Here is a 23,072-nt window from a genome sequence, read left to right as displayed (position 1 = left end):
TATGCTCACGCTTAAGTGAATAGTGACAATTCATATTCATATGTCAAATTTAAATTATATTCGGACATAAATATAAAATTATATAAATAAATTTAAATTTAATTTATATAATTAAAAGGAGCAGACCCATACTTGAGAGTGCATCGATACCCATGCATGGCCCTAACCAGTCAACCTCTTGTTCTTCTGAGTTCTGAACAAACAAACGCAAAAAAGAAAAGAAAAGAAATCAATGTTAAATTAATCTTCTAAAGATTTTATTTATTTATTATTTGAGAGAGAAGAAAATGTTAGATCACAATAAATAGCTTTAATGGCCGGCAGCCTGGCACTCTAGATCCAATGTACAATAAAACAGCCTCTCTTTAAACTATTCTTTATTGACTTATATTATTTATTGGTGGGCTTTGTCTGTCTTTTCAAGGGATACACAATCACAAATGGGAAAAAAAAAACAAAAAAAACAAAAGAAAAGTGCAAGGTAAAAAGTTCTTGCACGTTTTGGCTCTGGCTTGGCACGTGTTCGCAGTTGATAGGCAAATAAATTAAGACAAACCCATCATTTTAAATAAATTGAATATTATTCAGTTAGTTATAGTAAAAATTATAACTGGGTGATGTCTTTTGTGGAGACAACCATTTATTTGACACAAAACATTTTACGTACATGTCTAGATTGGGATCGTTTGCTTGTTTATACCAAGGAAGTGTACGAAATATTTATGTTCCCTCCAAAATGTAAAGTTTATTTTACTTGGAAAATTAAAACTGAATATCTAAATAATTTTTAATCCGAGAATTATTTGAGTATGAAAATTTAAATATTGACAAACAACATATAAAAGAAAAAAAAAAATCTTGTAAAAAGGAAAAATTGAAATTTACTCTTCCTTTTAAAAAAAAAAAAGAGAAAAAAATGTAATGTTATGGTAAGAAGGTTACATTACACCTTCCTTTGGGTCCCTCACGATCACATTCAATCAAACCCAGTTGGCCCAACCGAACCCGGACCCCCTCTCCAACGGTTAAATAAATTGAATTTAAATTTATATATAATTTTTTAAAAAAATTAATACAAGGGAAAATAATGAGTTTATGTCTAGATTGGGTAATTCCTTCCGAGAAGAAAATGACAATACCGGTAATTCCAACCAAGACAATGATGGCAGTTTAGGTATACCAAAAAAACCTTGCACATAACGCGTACCGTAACCGGTTATACCCGGTGGCTTTCCCATCCACCGACAACCCCTCCCGGTCACCTCCATCGCTAGTCCGTACATACACGATCCCATTTCTTCCGCAAAGGCCCACGACACTTGCCTTTTAAATGCCCATCTTCCCGCACTCCACTGAAACCACCCGCTTGAGAGAGAGAGAGAGAGAGAGAGAGAGTTTGACTAAACGACAATCTCGAAGATTGCCAGCTACCATTTTTCTAAATTCCGAAGCTTGGTTGAAGTTGGAATTTCGAAGCCAATTGGGAAAAAGCTGCGGTGAGTTTCGAATTTTCACTTTCTTGCTTTTATTTACTGTTTGTTACAGCTTTTTGCTGCCAATTATCTTTTCCGTCGTCGTTTTATATCTGCTGGCCTGTCTAGTAAGACTCTAAAGTCTAAAGTACTATGACACCACGGGAAACGCATTGCTCTGAAAGAGGCTTATGATAGCTAGATCTTGTCCGTGACGGTGAGGCTGTGATTGTAGTTTGTGTCTTTTTCTGAGCGTCAGGTTTGTTATGTTGTGTTTGGAAACTTGGTGTGGCTCAAGTACTGTAAGTTTTTGTTCTTCAATTTTGGCATTGTGTTTTAGATATTTGGATTTTAGCTTCTAGTTCTAGCTTTGTTGCTGTGTTTGTGTCTGAGTGAAAATGAAGAAGATCGGGATTCTAAGGCTCTGCAATGGAAGCTTTTCCAGTGCTAGAAAAGAGTGGAAGTTTTAGTGTTTTGATGTCACTGTAAAAGCGCGAATTGCACGAAACGGAGGCGAGGAAGTAGATTTTTTTTGTTGCTTGTTCATGTCTAAGCGTCGGGTGTCAAATTAGCCTCCTCTCCGGTGACTTGTCTTGTCGGTTCTGTACGGTTCTCATCTGTGAGTATGCTTGTTCGTCAGTTGTGCGGTTCAAAGTTTTCCCACTATATGTGGATATGATCAAAACCGAATCTAACAGCGGAAAACGGTGTCGCTTCAATATAGCCTCATTGTCTGTTGATTCTAATTCCGATTCTTCTCTTGTATTCTAAGAGATTTTCTGCTTATTCAGGTCTGCCATTGTAACGACACATGGGGAAAGGGCTATCTACTGTGTTATTGCTTAAAAAAAATGAGTCAATTTAGAGTTCTTAAAACTTATAAAGCCCAGGCTTATCTAATAAATATTAAAATTCTTAGTGCCCAATATAGCTTAAATACAATTCTTAGTGTCCCTAACATTTGTTTAGACGTCTGTTGTGTCTGGAATAAAACGGCCTTCATTCCTTGGAAAAGGTGGAAAAGTGAGAACATGTCACCAGGTAGTCTGGGAATTTCCAAATTGGGGATTTTTCCATATGTTTTTTGTCGGAGTCCCTGTGAAATTAATTATCTTTATGATGTTAGCATCCTGAATTCAAGCTAATGTCCCTTACTCTCTTGTTCTCCATTGATTGATCATCAACAATCACCTATGGGCTTGTACTCTGTTCTAGGGTGAACAAGAGAGTATACTTGATGTTTTTTTGCCCCCTTTTGTTTTGGTTTAACAATGTGTAAACCTTCAAGGTGGCATCTAACTCTGTAGTTTGTATTAATTATTCAATTGTAGCATGCTGTATGATTTAATACTTGACTTATGTCCTGCTTCATGTTTCTCTGAGGTGGCGTTGTTGTGGCACCTCAGATTGTTAGCCTGGGCTTGCTCAAGTTGAGTGATTATTTTTAATCCATTTTATTCTTACCCATGGATTCCTATTTGTGTTTAGTCATGTTCCTATTGTTAGCTTAAAACACAATGAAAAGTAGAGCAAATTATATGTGTTATACCCAGCACACTGGTATTGCATTTTGTTCAATGTCTCGCACGATCTGCTGATAACCTAAATTGGTGCCTTGTCACAGCCTTACTGAAGCTTCTCCATTTTAGATGAGGAAGTCACTCCTATAAAAGTAAGTGCCATCATCTAGAAATTGCTCTTTCTTAAGGAGCTTTCCTAAGGTTCTTGATTGTAATTTCTTCTTCGTTGTTGTAGGTTCCTCATTTGATTGCAATTGCTGAAGGTAAAAACGAGTATGAAAGAGATTGACAAGAAGAAAATTTCAAATAACAACCCAAAAAAGCGCTCTGGAAGAATTGATAGGAGAGACCATAAATTGCCTCAAGAGCATGTCAGCAAAACTTTGAAAGCAAAAGAAGTTCGTTCTAAAGTACCATCTCCTACGCCAGACTCAAGTATATTAGTAAGTGATTCAAACGTGGGCACAGAGCCCTCTGAAGTTTTCGAAAACGTTGTTATACATTATGTGGATGATGTCAACAGGTTTGAGGAGGCATCTCAAGATTTAAAAACCAATAAAATGATTGCCAAAGAGATCAAGGATGAAGTTCTAGATAATCACTCTATTGATTTGGAGAAAGAACCTAAGGGGAAGGAAGAAGTGTCAGATTCTGAGACAGTAAAAGACTCGGTATCGTCTCAAGGGGATCCGCTGATAGCTGATGATGAGAAAGTAGATAGAGCTTCTAGCGTTAAAAGGAATTCCTCAGAAAGCTTTCCCGGCAGATCAGGAGAGAACTCTGATCTCCAAAAAACCAAACCACAATCTAAGGCATTACATAACACTCCTAAGAAAAGTTCTAAAGGGCCTTCTAAAGTTGTTGCCAAAAGTTCTTCCAAGACTGATTCCCAAAATATGAAATTTCCTTCTAAACCTGCATCAGAATCTTCTGAAGGAGTTGATGGTAAGCTTGTTGAAGAGGTAAAAGAATTTGATGTCTTGGATGGGACCTCAAATGGTGCTCAGAGTATAGGAAGCGATGACGAAACAGTTGATGCTGAAGACAGTGATGAACATGAGGATGAGGCAACTTTGGGGCAAAAGATTGGAGAAATGGAGATGGCAATTGAAAAACTTGAAGAGGAGCTGAGAGAAGTTGCTGCTCTTGAAATTTCACTTTATTCTGTAGTACCAGAGCATGGCAGCTCAGCACATAAGGTGCACACACCTGCTCGACGCCTTTCTAGACTCTATATTCATGCTTGCAAACATTGGACTCTAGACAAGCGAGCCACAGTTGCTAAAAATACTGTATCAGGCCTTGTTTTGATTTCCAAGTCCTGCGGTAATGATGTCGCAAGGTAGATATATTATGATCACTTTTTAAAAATGCATTTGTCTATTTTTGTAGCGTGTAAAACTGAGATATTCTGCCCTATGTTTTAAGGTTAACCTTCTGGTTGACGAACACCGTTGCGTTGAGGGAGATAATCTCACAGGCATTTGGCAGTTCCCGTCAATTCAGTCCAGTTACAAGGTTTGCTGAGTCAAATGGGAGTAGCAAGAGCAGTGAAGGGAGGTCTACAACGTTGAAGTGGAAGGGTAGCTCTGGTAGTAAGCAAGCTAATGGTTTTATGCAGTTTGTTGCCGATTGGCAGGAGACAGGAACCTTCACAGCTGCATTAGTCAAAGTTGAATCCTGGATTTTCTCTCGGATAGTTGAGTCAGTATGGTGGCAGGTAAAAACCAAAGGGACTGTATAATGAAATATTATGAATTAATCTGGATATTATAACTAAAACATGGTGACCATCTGACTGGAGCAATCATTTTTTTTTTTTTTTTTCAATTAAATTTAATGGTGGTAATAAGTTTATGTATAGCCATTAGCCAATTTATAACTGACATGTATTACCATAAATTACTTTTATGTGCTTTAATCCTTTATGTTTTCAGGCTTTTACTCCAAATATGCAATCTCCAGCTGAGAAAATGTCAACCAACAAAACCTTTGGAAGGTTGTTGGGACCAGCCCTGGGAGACCAGCAGCAAGGCAGCTTTTCTATCACCCTATGGAAAAATGCTTTTCAAGATGCATTGCAACAGCTCTGTCCTGTTCGAGCAGGAGGGCACGAATGTGGTTGCTTGCCTGTGTTGGCAAGAATGGTATGAAGTCTTTAACATCTGTTTGCCCTTTTTCTGCAACTTCAATTCCTTTGTCGCAGACATTGAAATTAAAGTTCAGGCTACCAAATTTTCTATGATTTCTTTGATTAGGTTATGGAACAATGTATTGCCAGACTAGATACCGCAATGTTTAATGCTATTCTGCGTGAGTCAGCACATGAGATTCCAACTGATCCTATATCAGATCCCATTGTTGATTCCAAGGTTCTGCCTATTCCTGCTGGAGATTTGAGTTTTGGATCTGGGGCCCAACTTAAAAATTCTGTATGTATCACGTTTCACTTTACTTTTATGTGGTTTGCACATAGTGTATCTAACCATTGCTTGAAAGAAGTTGACTGCCTCGTCTGTTAGAGAGCTAGCCCTTTTATCTACAAAGAGATCTTCAGCTTGTTGGAGAGAAAACAGCACAGATTAGTTTTCTTTGACTTATGATATATCGACTCCAAATACTAATTGTTCCTGAAATCAATGTAGTTTACATTGATAAAGATGCTTTCAACAATTCAAATATCTGAAGTAGGTATATCTACTAGAATAGTGTGGAAAAGGAACATGTTTTGGGAAAGAAGTAATATCAATGGAAATAATCTAGGTTGTTGAAAAATGTAGAGGCTTGCTTTTTAATGAGGCACACCAAATATTTTCTGTTGACTAGGGTTCCCAAAGTGACTAATGGGCCTTTGATGGAAGACACTGCATGGTTGAATATTGTTTATCTTCACAATGAAGAGCACACCAACAAATACATTAAGGGAGCATTTTTTATGTCCAGTGGAGATGGAGATTATTCTCTAATCATTTCACATTAAATTTGAATAAATAAATTCATGTTTTAGCATGGAATTGTCACTTAAACAAATTAATATCGCTAAATTAAGAAATGGAGTTAATGTAGTCCCGGCTAGACCTGTAACAAAAATTGTTTGTGGCATCATTTCATAGAATTACTTACCATAAAGAAAATTCGTTTCTTAGAATCAATCTCCCCTCTTCGATATGAAATCTTGAAATTGCGATGTGCATGTTGAACCGTTCCTTCGAATTCGGTGCTAGATCCTACTTTCATGTAATCATAACTGCATGTGCATTGGTGAAAATCTGAAGCGGTGGGGGATAAGAAGAACAAGATTAAAGAACAGTTGGGTGTCCAAATATATCCTTGATTGATGTGATGTATCACATTTTATTTGACACATTTTCTATAGCTAAAGTTTGATGATTTTTCATTCCATGTGTTAATTGAGGCTTACTCTTCGTGTAGATTGGCAATTGGTCTAGATGGCTTAGTGATGTATTTGGCATGGATAATGATGATTCTCTGAAGGAACATCAGCTCAGCAATGAGGACGATGACAGGCAGAGTGGAGATGGTGAACCTAAACCTTTCCTTCTTCTCAATGAATTGAGTGATCTTCTGATGCTTCCTAAAGACATGCTAATGGACCGATCAATTAGACAGGAGGTTTATTTCAGCCAGCTCATTAATGTCAAAAATATTTTACTTTCTCGTCTATTTTGAGCTCCATAGCTCTTAACTTGATTGAACTTTATGGTCTCTTATTTTCTAGGTGTGCCCATCGATAGGTCTTCCATTGATTAAACGGATACTCTGCAACTTTACTCCAGATGAGTTCTGTCTTGATCCTGTCCCGGGAGCGGTATTGGAGGCACTGAATGCTGAGGTATGGTTTTGCTTTCAACCAACCACCCCTACAGCCTCATAGTAGTCTTAAAATTCTCTTTTTAGTCTCTCAAGCTCCACTACCAGCGGAGTGGTGCAATTATGGTAGATAGACTATGGAACATTAGATCAAAAAAAAGATGCTGTACCAGATGTTGCTTGCAATCTGCATTGAAAGAACAAAGTCCTCATAGAGGCCTGATCAGTTTTATTAGAGGTTTCCTGTTTTAAGTTTCTCAACAATTTAACTTCATACAACACTAATCATTTTGGTGTTTCTGATGGTCTACATTCAAAGTCTTGTAAGTTTTGTACTTTTTGTCTAACAATGATAAAATCCATTAGAATATATTAAATGATTAAATTTACTCATTCTTATTAGCTTAATCTTTTAGGAAAGTGGTGGTATAACATAATATATAAGTAAAGGTTATGAGTTCGAATCTTGACTCTACAGTTCACCTTCCATTTCAGTTAAATATTTAAGTTAATCTTTTAAGAAAATTAACAGAAGCATCATTTTGGCCTGTAGATCGCTCATTTCTTTCCCCCCTCTAATTTTTAAGACCATAAAGTTTTGTGTTCTCTATTAGAAAGAGATTATTGCTGGTAACAAACATTTTGATGCATGGCTATTTCCTTTGATTAGAGTATTGTGCAGAGGAGATTGTCAGGAGACTCGACTAGAAGCTTCCCTCATACAGCTGCTCCTGTTATCTACTACCCTCCTTCCTCTGCTGATGTGGCAGAGAAAGTTGCAGAGGCAGGAGAGAGATCTCCATTGGCAAGCAACGTGTCTGTTGTACAGAGGAAAGGGTATACCAGCGACGAAGAGCTAGAGGAACTAGATTCTCCTCTCACATCCATCATTGACAAATTGCCGCCTTCACCAACAACCACAGCAAATGGAAATGGTAGACACGGGAATACCAGTTATGCCAGCACAAATGCAAGGTATGAACTCCTTCGTGAGGTCTGGTCTATGTGATGACACGAGACGTTATATGTATATTTGTTGTTTTTGTATCACAAAAGGAAAAAGTGAGGAGAAAAGTAAAAATTGGGAAAAATAAAAGGGAAAAAAATTCAAGTTTTTCTGGTGTCTTAGGACATTGTATCCATTAGCTTTCATGTATATTAAGACAGTGATCAGTTACCATATATAGTTTGATGATAGATTCCATTGTATTTGGAAAATTGTTGGTGTCTGAGCCAGTTTGTCAGAAGGAACCAAAGGTATCCCAATTGTTCATGTAAAGCTTTTGAATAACAACAGAGATGCATATGCTGAAGTGTTTGAATGCTTTTTTAACTGCGTGAAAGAATCCAAGTTGATTTGTTTGAAAGAGTATAGGTAAAATAATTTGTATATTTTATTTCTTCAGTCACCCACTCAAAAATTTCACCAGTATGTTAGATTTTATAAAAAGAAATGAATTGAATTTATTTATTTTGGGTATTTCAAATAATGATGAAACATATTTTTACTTTCTAAATAAATAAATGCTACACCATTGAAGTCAATCCAAAGATTTGAAGGGAAAAACCAAAATTTTGAAGTGTTATGGATAATAGATTGTACCAAAATCTTCTTTATTTTAACAATAACTTCGAGTAATGGAGAAGACGACTACCCGCCTAGTGGTAGCAACGCCACTAGGGCATTGGACTTTAGAAATTGGACAAAATACGTTCTAAAGAAATCGTCATTGTGATCAAACCTTGAAATCTTTTTTTTCGAACATATAATAACCGTCATCGATATAAATGCACCTACAAAAGGTGTAAAATATGAACGTGAAAATTGCAAATGTGTGTACTCTTTTAGCTGTTATAGTATGAAACAAGTTCTCTTCAATGAAATGAAGAATACAGAATACCTGGAAATCAAGAAAAAGCACAGAAAACAAAGGGGAAGAGCTCCTACTGCCACAAATCTGGAAGATATAAAATGTGCCATTTTTATAGCTCGAATGTTCATCAAAGAGGATAGGAAGATGTTACCATCATTCCAATTTAACGTTCAAAAAAAAAAAGAAGGTAGAATCTCCTAGCTCGTGACTTGCTAATTCAATAAACATTTAGAATCTATTACATTTGAAGGATGCAAATAAAAAATTAATTTTCTAGGATGATGGCCATGGAAGATAAAAGAAAAACCAGAGTCTGTAAATGTCAGAATGACAGAGGCCCAGAAACGGTCAGAACTGTGAAGCGGCTAAATCTAGGCCTACACACTAGATCTATTCACTGCACAAATCTTGATCCACTTATAGACCTAAAAGATGATGATGACATTACGTTAAAGCCACTGAAAAAAGTACACTAAATCTGTAAACAAGATTCGTTTTAAGAGTCCAAATTTAACCCCAAAACTAAACTTCAAAAACAAAATTAACACTGATGAAAAATATCAAGGTATATTCTGTTTTGTTTTTGTTTTTTTGGAAAAAAGTATTATATTTTTGTAGTTTTAGAAGCATTTTGTGCAGTGGATTAGACAGAAGAAAAACAAAAGTTTTCACATCCATAGCCTCTGAAGTGTAACCCTTTCAGACATCCCCTGGCCCTCCCCCAATGTCAGTTTTCTCATATTTTCAATGCAGTAGCCATCAACAAAGCACAAGCACGGTTGGTAGAAAAGGCCCATCATGCCTTGACTGATGCATACTCATGGAAATTGCAAAGAAGTGTTAATAATATTGTTACTTGGGTTCTAAAAGAGCAGATTGCTGCCTTGATTATTGGATCAAGTTTTCTTAAACATACAAAGGTGGCACTCATGAATACTAGTATTAGAACATTGTAAAAATCTTGTATTACTATTAAACAAATCCCAAACATATTCTGGTGCAGAACAGAAAATACCATGCCCAAGCACATTCTTTTACCAATCAGAAGTCAAGATGGAGAAAATGTAAAATCAAGTTGGCTTTACATTAAGACTTAGAGAGAGAGAGAGAGAGAGAAAGAATTCAAAAAGAAGCCAAAAGAAGCCAACCCCTTCAACGTTCAGACTGAAACTGAATGCTAACAGAGAACGCTGTACTTGGAAGAGACTGAAGTGCTCTCACAACTTCAAACATGGATGGCCGTTTCTCTGGCATCACAGAAGTGCACTGGAGAGCGATTTCCAGAGCCCCCAGCATCTCTTTTTGGAAAGATTCTGATATCTTGGGGTCAAGAACTTGGGATGCCCCATTGCTAATGTTAACTCTCCTCCGCACCCATTTCACAATATCGATGGATTCTGTTGCTTCTGCTTGCTCAGCCTGTCGCCCAGTCACTAGCTCTAACAATACAACACCAAAGCTGTACACATCCATTTGTTCACTTGCCTTCTTACAGTATCCATATTCTGCAATACAAACTCAATAATAAGACCATCTAGACCTCAAATTTTATAACATCAACATATTATATTTATGCAATATGTGGAAATCAGAAAGCAAATGATATGGTCATAACATCAACATATTATATTTTTCACAAGCAAATGATATACTTTTATAGTATAGTTATGTAGCAAGAAAATCTATGTAAAACTTGAATTCTATATACCTGGAGCATTGTAACATGATAATATAGATTCTGAAGCCATAGTTGACTGAAATGCAGCTTCACCCAAAATTCGGTCGAGCGCAAAATCTGTGAGTTTTGGTTCAAAATCTTCATCCAGAAGAATATTATTAGACTTAACATTTCTGTGAAGTAAGTGCGGGACATAATCCTTCTGAAGGTATGCTAATCCCTGAGCAACCCCGATGGCAATTCTCAATCTCACACCCCACTGCAACTCAAAATCTGGCCTGTGAATCAAATCCCCTAAGCTTCCCTTCTGTAAGAACTCATAAATTAGAAAGATGGAGTCATCAGAATGGCAAAACCCAAGAATTTTAACAATGTTCCTATGCCTGATCTTGGCTAATGTCTTGATCTCAGCCTTCAAGCTTTTGGATGAGTGGTTCCCATAATTAACAAGCTTCTTTACTGCAACAAGCTCACCACTCGGTAAACCCAAAATGTGAACTCTACCAAATGCTCCACCACTTCCTACTGCACTTTTTTCATTCATTCCCATAACCAAATCATGCTCAGTGACTCTAAGAGGATAGAAGAACACCAGGCGCCAACTTCCCATTTGAGATTTCTGCTTGGAACGTCTATGATACACAAAAAACCCAGCAGCTAAAATCAAAGTCCCAAGACCAAAAGCTACAGATATCAGTGCACATGTCAATGCGGTAAGGCCAAGAGTGTGGTGTGTTGGCTGCTCATCAGAACAAGAATGGGGTAAACCTGGACCACAAAGTCCAGGGTTTCCTTCTAGAAATGAAGCCGGGAGACCTGAAATCAAAGAGTCTGGGACCCTACCAGATAGTTTATTGAAAGACACATTGAAAAGGGCAAGCTTCAAGTTTTGAAGCTCTTGCGGGATGGGACCGGTGAGACTGTTACCAGAAAGATCAAGGTATGTTAGCACTGGTAAATCAGCAAGGGATGGTGGGATTTCTCCAGTAAGACTGTTGTCTGCTAAAGACAATGAGACTAGCTTCCTGCATTTCTTCAATTCTGGTATTTGGCCCGAAAGCGAATTGTGAGAGAGATTTATAATACTCATAACAGGTGAATCACAAAAATTTGGAGGAAGTTCACCATACAAACCATTAAGAGATGCAGAGAATCTGTATAAGCTCTTAACCAACCCTAGACCCTGAGGAATTCTACTCGAGAAGCTGTTGTTGTCCAGCTGAACTTGCTCCAACTGAGCAGCCATTGATACCGAATCGGGTATTTCTCCAGAAAATCTATTGTTTTCAGCTCTGATGAGCTTAATTTTGGGTAATGACCATAAAGCATTTGGGAAATCACCCGACAACCCATTGTTCTGAACCTGAAATCTCTCAAGATTTATACATTGATTAATGGAGTTGGTTATTGAACCAGTGAAGAAATTTGTGTGGAGACTCAGGTTTATAAGGCCTTTTCCATTACAAATGCCATCTGGGAATGACCCCAAAAGCATATTCTGTGAAACATCAAAAGACACCAGTTTCTCGAGAGAAGACCCTAGTGTCTGAGGAACCTTACCACTCAGATTGTTTTGGGAAAGGTCCAAAATGGTTAAATTTCTCAAACCCAGAAAAGAGATGGGGATTTCACCATGAAAACCAGAGCTTTGCAAAAAAAGCTGCTCCAGCTTCTCAAGCTTTCCGATGTCACTGGGAAGCTCACTCCCCAAGAATGCATTTTGAGACAGATCAAGAACAAGAAGCTCAGTGAAGTTCCCAAAGACAGAAGGTACGGTACCTGAAAGCAAGTTTCTTCCCAAGTTGAGAACTTGAAGGTTCTTCAGTGAGCCAACGCTTTCTGGGATCTTTCCCTCAACATGGTTTCCGCTGAAATCAAGCACTTTCAGAGAACCAAACTGAGAAATCTGGTCTGGGATGGTTCCCCAAATGAGATTGTTGCTGAGATTCAGAGTTTCCAAAGTGCCACATTGAGAGAGATGAAGAGGAATGGGTTGGTTAAAAAGATTGTCAGCAAGATTGAGGTGAGACAGATAGGAAAGCTGACATATGGAAGGTGAGATTTCACCAGAAAGGTTTAAGCTTTGAAGGTTAATATTAGTAACAAAGAGTGAAGGTGTGGAGATGCAGGAGATTCCAGTCCAGTTACAGTAACTGCTGGCTGAGGCATTAGACCAGCTTGAGAGATAATTGTTGGAGTCTTCAATGGAGGCCTTGAAGGTCAGAAGGATATCTGCCTCAGATGAAGCTGAGTTGAGAACGAAGAATGCGAAGACTAAAGAGAGAAGGAAAGGGTATGTGCAGGCTGCGGCCATTGGAGGTGATCGAGTGAGAGAGCTTGGTTGTGTTCTTTTCAATGTTTCCTATATATCTGCGGAAGTGTGAAGTGTGAGTGTGACTCAGACGAAGAGATTACTGGATGGCTGATGGGATCGAGGGTATCTATACAAAGTTACAAAAAGTCGCCATGACTTTCCAGGATTTCTCATAAAGGTACTACTTCTTATATAAAATTGTATAAGTTCCAAGAGCACTCCCCGCTGCATCCCCCTGGCCCCTCCCAAAAAGAAGAGTAATATAATCTCTCGGAGTAACCGCAGAAATTATGTTATAGACTGTGTCATAGTGAGAACTGTGAATTACAAAATTATTTTCGCTTTTTAAGCTCATCGTTAATAAACTTTTCAAAATAAAATTACAAAATTTTCCTCAAAACAAAATACATTTCTCACAAAAAATAAAATAAAATAAATAACATTTGAAATTTATTTATTTTTCATAAAAAAGTGGCCATTGTGCAGTGGCTACCGCATGGAGCCTCCGTGGTGGTCGACAAAACGATCAGATTGACGGCTCAGCAACCACCACTAGGATCGTATGACACCATGGAGGCACATGACTCTTTGACTGACAGAATGAAGCTTTTTGTCATAAGATGGTAGTTTGATGGGGTCAAGTGTAATAGTTAATAATTCATGAGAGGAAAGTGTCAAGGCGCTATAATTCATAAAGGCAAAAGGTAATTACCCCTATAATATATAAAAATGTTAAGTGTTTCTTAAGCATGTAAAAAACACGGGTGAAGTAAAACAGCACACGACGTGCCACGCACGGCTATGCAAATTTTTTTTTTTTTAATTATAAAAAAAAAAAAAAAAAAAATTGCACAGGGTGCGTGGCACGCCGTGTGCTGTGTATCACGGTCCAAGAAACACATACTCTTTCAATAGCATTAACAAAATTTGAGAAAATTTTATTAAAAACATCATGTACTTCTTACATCATATTAAAAAAGTACGCGATTCTCACATGACATATGTCAATTTCACAAACCAAAAGAAGTTATTCTAACCCAATTTAAAGAAAATATCTATCCATATTTTGAAATTTTGAACATTACTTGTGTAGTTGTAGGGGATCATGACCGATTCCCTCTACCCTTTGTAATCGGGCAAATAATGTGAGGGAGTTGATGAACCACCTGCTAGAGCAAATGGCCCACTTCTTATCGGAACATTGGCAGGAAACTCTAACAAATTTTATACAATTCTCCTCCCCCACTCCTCCTTTGGGCAGGAAAAATCTCAATCTTTGATTTTCTTGCATAAGCTTGACTTATTATACACACAAAACTCTTAATATATTCATCCATTCAAACAATACACAGTGGCTGAAATGGGCGTTTTTGGACCTTCTTTATCATCAACACAAGATGTGAAATAACTTTTCTTGACACTTTCTTCCTGCCTTCATGTCTCCCAAGAAGAAAATTACTCGGTAATGCTGAAACTTTTAGCATGTGAAATGGTGCACTGGGCCAGGGGCCCCTACCAACAACAGTAAAAAAAAAAAAAACATTGGTAAGTGAAAAATAATCTACAGTATTACCGTTCGATAATTGTCAGCAATTTTGTTTCAACTTTATCATTATTATAAGCTGGAAAAAGAATCCTAAGAAATAGTAGGCAGATTTGACCTTTCACCAACCATACCAGAAAAACCCTATTGGGATTTAGGAGGAGGAGGGGATGTATTTCATTTTCAGTTCAAATATATGGAATATTTCTGTGCAGTAATTAGTAATTAGTCTACGACATTAGTAAAACTGTAAGAATTATTAATGATTACAAATCATTCTTACCGTCAAGTTTTTACCCTTGTCTTCAAAATTTAATACAGATTTGTCAAGTGTGATATGATAAGAATGATGAATATCTCATTTTGTGAAACCACCTTTGAAGAAAGTTTATGAACATCTGTCGACAGTAAAAATGGTGATCATGAAGGTCCTTATTTATTCACCCCACTTTCTTCAATTTAAATGATTTTTTTTCTTTCATTTTCATAAAATACTTGAAATAAAATATGAACCCTTTAAAAAATTAGGATTAAATTTACTATACTTCTTAAAGTTTCAAGAATTTTTCAATTCGAATCTCAATGTTTAAAAATTAGCAAATATACTCTCTAATGTTTTAAAAAATTTTATTTCAGAGCCTCCGTTACTAATTTCTGTCTAATTAGACGGGAATTAAAAAAATAAAGTATTAAGAATAATTACGTAATTTCATAAATTTTCGTCTAATTTGACGAAAATTAGTAACAAAAAGTTTAAATTGAAAATTTTTTAAATATTAAAGGGTACCTTGCTAATTTTTAAATATTGAGATTAAAATTAAAAAATTTCTAAAACTTAAAGGATAAAGTAAATTTAACCAAAAAAAAATAAACCCCATAAGAAGAAGAAGAAGAAGAAAAAGTATTTGCATAGCAGAGAAAAAAGAAAAAAAAAGCATGATTTAACATAGCAGAGACAGAAAATTGGAAAGGGGTGGAGAAACTCTCGAAGCTCAGAAAGTCAAATGAATAAATAAAGAAATGATCCATAAAAACAAAAGGAAAAGAAGGGCACAGAGAGACTTTCCCGTGAGTGTAGAGTGATGACAAGACAGACCGTGAGTATGAGACAGAAGTCCACTTCGCACGTGCTACCTAACCACCTCTTTTCAACGACATTAGTTGCGCTAATGTCAAGGTCTGTATTATCATTAATTAATTAAAAATAAAATATATTTAATTAAGAAAACATGTCCCGTCTTCTGAGATGCATCCTGAAAAAGATCACCCCCGCTTTCGCCGTTAATTGACTTTACACTGACGGTGAAGACTGTCATTCTAACGGTGGAGATCATCACAGATGTGATTTAAAACAAAATTATTAACAAATTACTCCAAACACAAGAATAGTTTTCACTTTAATATTATGGCTTGGGGAACTTCTGCCCATAAGCTAATTCCACCCCTAAACCAATGACAAATTAATCAATCTCTAACGTGACAATTAATATATATGATACTTACTATATTAATCACTAAAAAGTAGAGTATTGCGTGACCGTTCATGTAATATTTATTATGTTTATAAACTAATGTAACAATACGTGTGACACTTATCATGTCAGTCACTAGAATATTTGTTGTCAAGTGGCCTTACGTATAACAGGAGATCGAATAACAGTGGGTTGGTACCCCAACAATAAAGCCCAAACGACTAAAAATACAGTACAATAACTAATGATATTTAGTAGAAAAAAAAAAAAAAAAATCCCTTAACAATAATGATTGTAGATCCCTTCAACTCAGCCAAATCTACTTGAGATATAGCTTGGACTATTTAAATTTATCAGTATGGTGCCTAATTTTAATAGGAAAATGCTACGTGTTCTTCTAGCATTCTCTTGATTTTTTTTATTTTTAAAAATTAAGTGAGAAAAATAAGAGCAATTTTTTTCTAAATTTTTTTAAAAAAATAATATCTACCTATGACTTAAAAAAAAAAAAAAAAACTTATCATTCTCTTATATATACGGATATAGAAAACTGATAACTCCTTAGCCTCCATCTTTTTAAAAAATAAATAAAGAAAATAAAAGAAAGTAGAATGATAAGATAGCTTTAATTTGTTCCTATCGCCAAATATTAAGCAGCAAAATTCACAGAAGTTGGTGAAAGTAAAAGAGCTTTCCTGGAAATGCAGTAATTATGAAGATGGTGGCTAATTGGTACCGTAAAAAGTGTCCAGATGCTTTTATGCAAAAAGTTGGAAGCACGGTCGGTGAGGCGAATCGGCCGCCGTCCACTGCTCTCTACCCTACACATGGAAGGAAGGGAATGGTACAGCCAGGTTCGTGCACAGCACAAGCGTCGCGGTGAAAAAATAAAAAAAAGGTTATTGTGTAGCTTTTTCTTCAAAGTTGACCTTTGTACGCCTCCGTTTGACCTTTTTTCTGTAAAAGTGTAAAAATAAACGACAGCCATTATTACACTTCTCTGCCAAAATCTATACAAAATTTTTGTTGTCACGTCATCTTCAACAACATATTTCTTCGCCGGTGAACCTGACGTAAAAAATGGCTCACCTGTACTCTGTACGTTTCTTTTGTTTTTTTTCGTCGTTGTTGTTGATTTTGATTTTAGCGACTTTCGTTTTAAATTGAATTAAGAGAAAATATTCCAAAACTCCACGTGCTTTAATTTGACTAATTTAATACATAATTTTACGATTATTTTAAATCTAAAATCTCTAACTATTTTTCTTTCAAATTTAAAAAAAAAAAAAAAAAACTATTATATCATTTTCATATATATATATATATATATATATATATATGTGTGTGTGTGTGTTTGTGTGTTTTTTTATTTGAGAAAAAATGGTTAGAAATATTGAGGCATGAACCACAGTACTGGCGGTGATTCAGTGGTCCAAAATTTCTTTTAAAGGTTAGGCACATATTAAGATGAGAGTTCGAATATCTGCAGTGGAGAATCACTCGTAAAGCCTTATTAATATTAGCCACTATAGTTCCCACTAATATGCTGATTGGACTGAATTAAGCTATGATTCGGCTAGTCTTAAAAGTACGCTTGCGATTCCGGTCGTTTATGTTTCTCTTGAGCAGTGCCGAACGAATAAGTGTTACTATGATCACATACAGTTAAAATAGCCATAGTTGATCTTTCTGGCCTACCATTTTCTGATGAGGAAAAAAAAGAAGGTGAGGTATGCAACAGTTACAAATATTCCCTTTAATCAAAGCCAAGAGAAATAAATTGAGTTATTTTCTCTTCTATAACCTTTATTGCTGCCTTGTTGGTAAGAAAGCCAGGTGTTAATTATAATAATTAGTTAAAAATTTGGTCAATAAGCCATAATAGAATCCAGAAGAAAATCCAAAAAGAGTCGAGACACATGCAGCTCCGACCTAGCAACCATCATGCCCATAAACTAGATCAATAATGTATAATCAAGAACAAATATCACAAAAGAATTAAGCTTTCGACATTATTCGCCATTCGACATGAATTTAATACAGATTAGCCCGTTAAAAGTTAAAAAATCTGACACGGTCCAAACTCAATACATGAAAAAGATTTACCACCTTTTGGTTCATCAACAATGGTTTTATATTATATATATATACTTTACAGTCTGTGAGATAATTAGAGTTGTTCACTGACCTGTCAATCCATTTCATGAATGCCATTCAAACTGTGTCAGATTATGAGTGCCATTGAATAATCATTCACTTCTTTCGGTGTCCTACTAACTCAAATATTTAAGAATGTCAATGGATTAAAAACATGTTCAACCCTAGAGTAGAGACGTACTATTAATATTTGTTCTTGTAATTTATATACATGTTCGTCTTTTATAATCCATTACAATTTGTTCCTTTGCAAAAGTTAAAGAAGAGTCAACTTTTAGTATCATCGGGGAGAGAGAGAGACAATATATCAAAGCATCCGAGGAGGGATGGTGGTGGTGGTGGTGGATGTTTGTGCTGTTAATTTGTTTGTAATATTCCCCAGAAAACAAGTCCCAAAGCCCCCCAACAAAGGATTTCGAGGTTGCCCTTTTTGTCTTTGATGAAGAAACCAGACATGGGAGTGGTGGGGTTGAGCAAAAATTGCTATTATCAAATATCACTTATTGCTATGAAGAAAGTTATATGGATTAATAATTATACACACAAACAAACTCTATAGCATGTATACCAACATTGCTTTCAGCAGACGGTGGAGAGTGGGCCGGGGCACATCTTTCTGATTTCTTCATTCTTTATATTGCCTCCCATGTTGTTCTTCCCTTTCCATTGATAATCCTTTATGCCAATCAATTAATTAACTTTTCTTTTTCTTTTTTAATTTGATCCATGGGGACAAACAAAGCCCTTGAGAGGATTTCACTCTAAACTTAACCAAAATTTGATCCGAATCATTGTGATTGGTCCACAACCGAAAAGGTGGCAATTTGATCCATGCTTTCAGGTTGCCCCACCTCATCACACAAGGAAGAACAAGGCCAACAAATACAAAACTTGAAATGTAATGAGGATATATATATATATCCTCATTACATATATATTTATAGCCATATAGGATACAATTATTAGTTTTGACATATATATATGAAAATATTTGACCAAGATTCTTGTTATGATCATGGTATGCCCAATTTGGAGAACGGGCGTTAGATTGGGCTAGCTTTATATGAGATGGATTTAAGGACCTAACTTTTCAAGTAACATCAATTATGAAGCTTTTGGCGTATTGGTTGGATATCTATCCTGGAAGCTTAGTGTGGTGAAATGTTACAATTCAAAGAGTTAAGGGTTTAATCAAATCGATATCCAAGAGTCACAGAGCTTTTGGAACAATAGTTAAACCCTTAACAATTGGTATCAGAGTTGGGCATCATATCACGGAAGAAGTGGCCTATAGGCTAGACTAAAATGTTTTAGTATTATTTGAGCTAAAATAGTACTACTTCATTGAATACTGATTGCTGAGTAGAGCCATCAAAAGAGAAATACCCACAATCAGGCAAGTGTTGATAGAGTAGACTGTCGTAATGAACGTTTAATTATGAAGTGTGATAAAATATTACAATCTTAAACGTTGAGGGCTTAACCAAATCAATATCCAACAGTTTTAAGGCTTTTGAATCTAGCGTTCGACCTCAACATTTGCCCTCTACAACACTATGCCCTCACATGACATCTCATTGAAACCTTGCAAGCTATGCAAACATGTATAAAGAAGTACATACTATAACCAAAAATTTCTCTATGTTTTAGAGCATCATGATCATGTAGACCACTTGTTGCAGCACAGAGAGCAACTTGTAAGATTCTTCTTGACCTAAAGATGGGTGGTTGAGCAACAAACAAGCATGGCTAATTAAGTATATAGTATGGTATTGACTTATAAATGCAATTAGTGCAGAAGTAAAGCATGAAAAATCTACAGTATTATGTTGAATAATTGAAGTAAAACATAGAGAAAAGTCCACTAAGGAGTCAGTTCTCCAACCTTATCATTAATAGGTACCTTTTATCAAGGACCAGGTGCCTTCTAGAGGGCATATTGCAACCTTTTTCCAAGCCTGCTCACCCCTGCCAAATGATTCCCACGACGATCTCCATCAAAAAAGCAATTGCACAATCGCTAACAAACAAAACAAGGAAAGAAAAGCATCAAAAATCTTTTCTTTTCTTTTCTTTTTTTCTTCTTCCATGTTTCCATATTGTTTATTTGAAATCAACTTATTTTGTTGCTTTCAAAAGATTTATGCCATGCCATACCATGCTCTCTTCAACTCCATACATTTTATAGTGCTTTGGGAAGAAAACAAAATCCTGGAAAAGCTCCCACCCAACTTATTGGTAACTTAATCTACAAGCAATATCCTCCTCATGGTGTTCAGTTCCAGCTCTCTACCTCCTTCATCAATAAAGTGAAAATGATTTTTTCTTTTGTTCGGAGTTATTGTAGAACATGTTCATTTGATCAAGGACGAGGGAAATGTGATCTTCATAATGTATCATTTGTTCAACTGTCTAATTATTGGACGACACCGCATACTACTTTTAAAGTGACTCTCTCCTTAGCCATTTGGTATTAAAAAAAAAAAGTTTTTTCATTAACTTTTAGGGTGGCTGAAAAGTTCTAAAATTCATCTTAAAAATATAATTTTATAAATTTGTCCCCCTTCAAAAAATTTCTTTTAATTTTGACCCATTTTTCATCATGAAAACCCAAAAATACCCCATTCGATTTGTTTCCACTTGGCTTCCAATTTTTTTATTTTTTTTTTTGTAAGTGAAATTCCAAACTTGGTTTCTTTACTTTTTGGAACTGTCACTTTGAGCTTTGCACCACTGTTGACTAGACCTTGCTACATACTATAGGGTCATGTCAACAATGTCTCCTTCTTGTTGCAGTTGTAACAGTGTGGAACCTTATCAGAATTAGTTTGGTTTAAATCTTCAAGTGGTTCAATAAAGCTGTACCTCTATTTTTCAATGTAATACTTATCTTTAAAAAGAAAAAAGAAAAGAAAAAAAAGAAGCTAAATACACATGACAATATTCTGTCGTCATCCCTTAAAAGAGATAATTGAAGGCCACATAAACTAGATTTAATGAAAGAATTTGGAGAAATGCTAAGTGTTAATATTTTTCTTATATTTGACAAATATTTTTCTACAAATTTAATAGATTAACTATTAGATTTGTAGGATTTATCATTGACTTATGTGGGGTCTACAAACCTAATAGTTGATTTGTAAGATAAGATTTGTTAAATATGATAAGAGTATTAACTCCTAACATTTCTCAAGAATTTGTCATTCGCATATCGTAAAAATGTCATTTAGAATACGTCAATGCTGACACCTTCATGTTATGTTTAGTCGCAGAAAAAAAAAAAAAAAGGAAAAAAAAGAAAAGAAAGAGAAAACTTGTATTTATCACATTATAATGTTGTTATTAACAGAAAACCAAATGCTAGCTAGTGTGATTGTGGTTTTCAAAAACCATAGGCACCCCTTGTAAAGAGGATTCACCCAAATTCAATATTGAAAACCCAGTCAACAGCTGGGTGCATACAATCAATTTATGCCAAATTAATTTGGAGACTTTTAGATTGATTATTATCTTATATTGGACTTTGGTTTGCCTCTTAATATTCAACAGCATGCCATCTCCGTTATTGAATATGGATGGTCAAAAAGTCTCTATGCATTAAGTTTTAATAGGATCTCCATAAAAAGCTCTCCCCCGCGCCCCCACCTCTCAGATCCCTCTCTCAAATGTTGGCAAGGGAGAAGAGAATCTAATATTTTGTTTGGGTTATTAGAGGTTAGATCTACTAAAAACCCAACTTCCACCACTCGGTTGCGCCTCCTCCTCCATCGCCAGCCTTCGCTCTACCATCCACCGGCCTCCTCCCTCCATCACAATATCTCTAGCTCTCATTTATAGAGCTCTTTTCGTCCATCAAAATTTCAGATTTGAATCTAGACCTCAAAATATTTGATCTTGATAGTTTTTTGCTTTACCACCCTCAAATGGTGTCTCATCTGCCATTGCACAACTACTTCTTAGTCTCTTTAGCTCTCTCATAAGTTGGACATAAGCTAAATTAACATGAGTTTCCGTTGATAATACCCACAACATCCAACATGAGCCACTACAACCAGTTTGGCCAGCAGCCTTTTCAATTTCAATTGTCTTTTCTACCTTCAAGGACTCCTTCTAGAGATATGGTTAGATTGCTGTCAGGTTTAGATTTTCTTTTTGGTCTTTTGTAATTTTTCCTTTCGTTTGTTTGAATTTGTTCTTGCTCGTCTATAAGATAAAATAAAATAAATAGTAATAACAAAACAACCACCATTCCATCGCCAATCAAAGTCGTCCACTAGCCAAGGGACTTGAAATACGAAGGGACCAGTTTTCCACTTCTCTTTTCATTAAAAAGCACATAAGAGTACAACAAAACCAAGCCTAGAAAGTCTGCAAAGCTAGAAAAGCAAGAATTATTGTGCACCAATGCCATCAATTTGAACATAATGGCTTATAACTTTCGTCTTGGACCAAATCTAGAACTATCCTCAACAGTTTGTGTAGCCATAAATCCTAAACACCCATCTCTCACAATCTTAAAAGCTTCTTTGCTTTCCGCTCTCTCCGAACACACTACATTAAACACAGAAGTTGTCCTCCAAGCTGACTTTCGTATTGACCTCTCCAACTAACCAACAACTCCACCACCCACCCACTCTACACCACTTCTCAAGTTTCAAGGCTTCCTCAATCCTTGAGATACCAACATTCAATTCCAAAAACATGACCAATAATCCTTCATTTTCCGGACAGTCAAAAGCTTGACGATATTAAAAGCACAAGACCACATTCCAACTAACACTTGCAACATAGACACATGCCTCTTCAAATTTACCCAGCTTATGCAGAGCTGATTCAAACTTCAAAATTCCCCTCACAAACTAGTGATTTCACTTGTGTACCTCTAGACATACTATATTACATAACCATACAAGTGTTTTGTAGCCTTCTTGGTCACAAATCAAAACGGCCACAAGTTACCTACAAACACGTTGTGAAGCCTTACCCACAGACGTCTCTGCTGAGCCATAAACTAAATCAACATAGTTCCTGAAAAGATCTATGGGTAACCACACAACTAAAATGGAATTCAGAGCATGCCATTGAGAAATATTCTCACCACAAAGAAAACAAGAAGAAAAAACACTCCAAATGTTCCAAGTAAAATGTCTTATCCACCAAGCCCCTAACCATGAGAAGAAATATAAACATGATCCATTGAAAGAAGAAAAA

At 36.0% G+C, this 23,072-nt stretch overlaps 2 protein-coding genes across 10 annotated transcripts; one reads left to right on the top strand and one right to left on the bottom strand.

The window, feature by feature from the left end:
- Positions 1-1,379: 1,379 nt before the first annotated feature.
- Positions 1,380-8,150, top strand: LOC132191503 (uncharacterized). 9 transcript variants are annotated; one of them, XM_059606546.2, is made up of 9 exons: positions 1,380-1,496; positions 3,097-3,144; positions 3,228-4,334; positions 4,421-4,712; positions 4,930-5,139; positions 5,251-5,424; positions 6,425-6,625; positions 6,732-6,845; positions 7,494-8,150. In XM_059606546.2, the coding sequence occupies exons 3-9, from the start codon at positions 3,268-3,270 to the stop codon at positions 7,830-7,832; spliced, it is 2,397 nt and encodes a 798-aa protein (XP_059462529.2). In that variant the 5' UTR covers positions 1,380-1,496; positions 3,097-3,144; positions 3,228-3,267; the 3' UTR covers positions 7,833-8,150. The 9 variants fall into 9 exon arrangements, with proteins under 9 accessions (XP_059462529.2, XP_059462527.2, XP_088367290.1 ...); XM_059606544.2 differs by lacking the exon at positions 1,380-1,496 and adding an exon at positions 1,616-1,689; XM_059606543.2 differs by lacking the exon at positions 1,380-1,496 and adding an exon at positions 1,622-1,731.
- Positions 8,151-9,614: 1,464 nt separating this feature from the next.
- LOC132191839 (Leucine-rich repeat receptor-like protein kinase family protein) lies at positions 9,615-12,866 on the bottom strand. Its single transcript, XM_059606952.2, has 2 exons — positions 10,406-12,866; positions 9,615-10,202 (listed from the first exon to the last, which is right to left on the bottom strand). The coding sequence occupies exons 1-2, from the start codon at positions 12,687-12,689 to the stop codon at positions 9,850-9,852; spliced, it is 2,637 nt and encodes an 878-aa protein (XP_059462935.2). The 5' UTR covers positions 12,690-12,866; the 3' UTR covers positions 9,615-9,849.
- Positions 12,867-23,072: the final 10,206 nt, after the last annotated feature.

This window comes from Corylus avellana, chromosome 10 (genome assembly GCF_965113065.1).
Source record: "Corylus avellana chromosome 10, dhCorAvel1.hap1.2, whole genome shotgun sequence".
NCBI classification, from domain to species: domain Eukaryota; kingdom Viridiplantae; phylum Streptophyta; class Magnoliopsida; order Fagales; family Betulaceae; genus Corylus; species Corylus avellana.
Note: the sequence above shows the minus strand (reverse complement) of the source record. Positions and strands in the feature narration are given on the sequence as shown.

Coding starts and splice junctions, on each gene's coding strand:
- LOC132191503 (XM_059606546.2), top strand. CDS start 3,268: ATGAAAGAGATTGACAAGAAGAAAATTTCAAATAACAACCCAAAAAAG. Junction 4,713..4,929: donor TTGAGTCAGTATGGTGGCAG/GTAAAAACCAAA, acceptor TTATGTTTTCAG/GCTTTTACTCCAAATATGCA. Junction 5,425..6,424: donor GGGCCCAACTTAAAAATTCT/GTATGTATCACG, acceptor CTCTTCGTGTAG/ATTGGCAATTGGTCTAGATG.
- LOC132191839 (XM_059606952.2), bottom strand. CDS start 12,689: ATGGCCGCAGCCTGCACATACCCTTTCCTTCTCTCTTTAGTCTTCGCA. Junction 10,203..10,405: donor ATCATGTTACAATGCTCCAG/GTATATAGAATT, acceptor TTTGTATTGCAG/AATATGGATACTGTAAGAAG.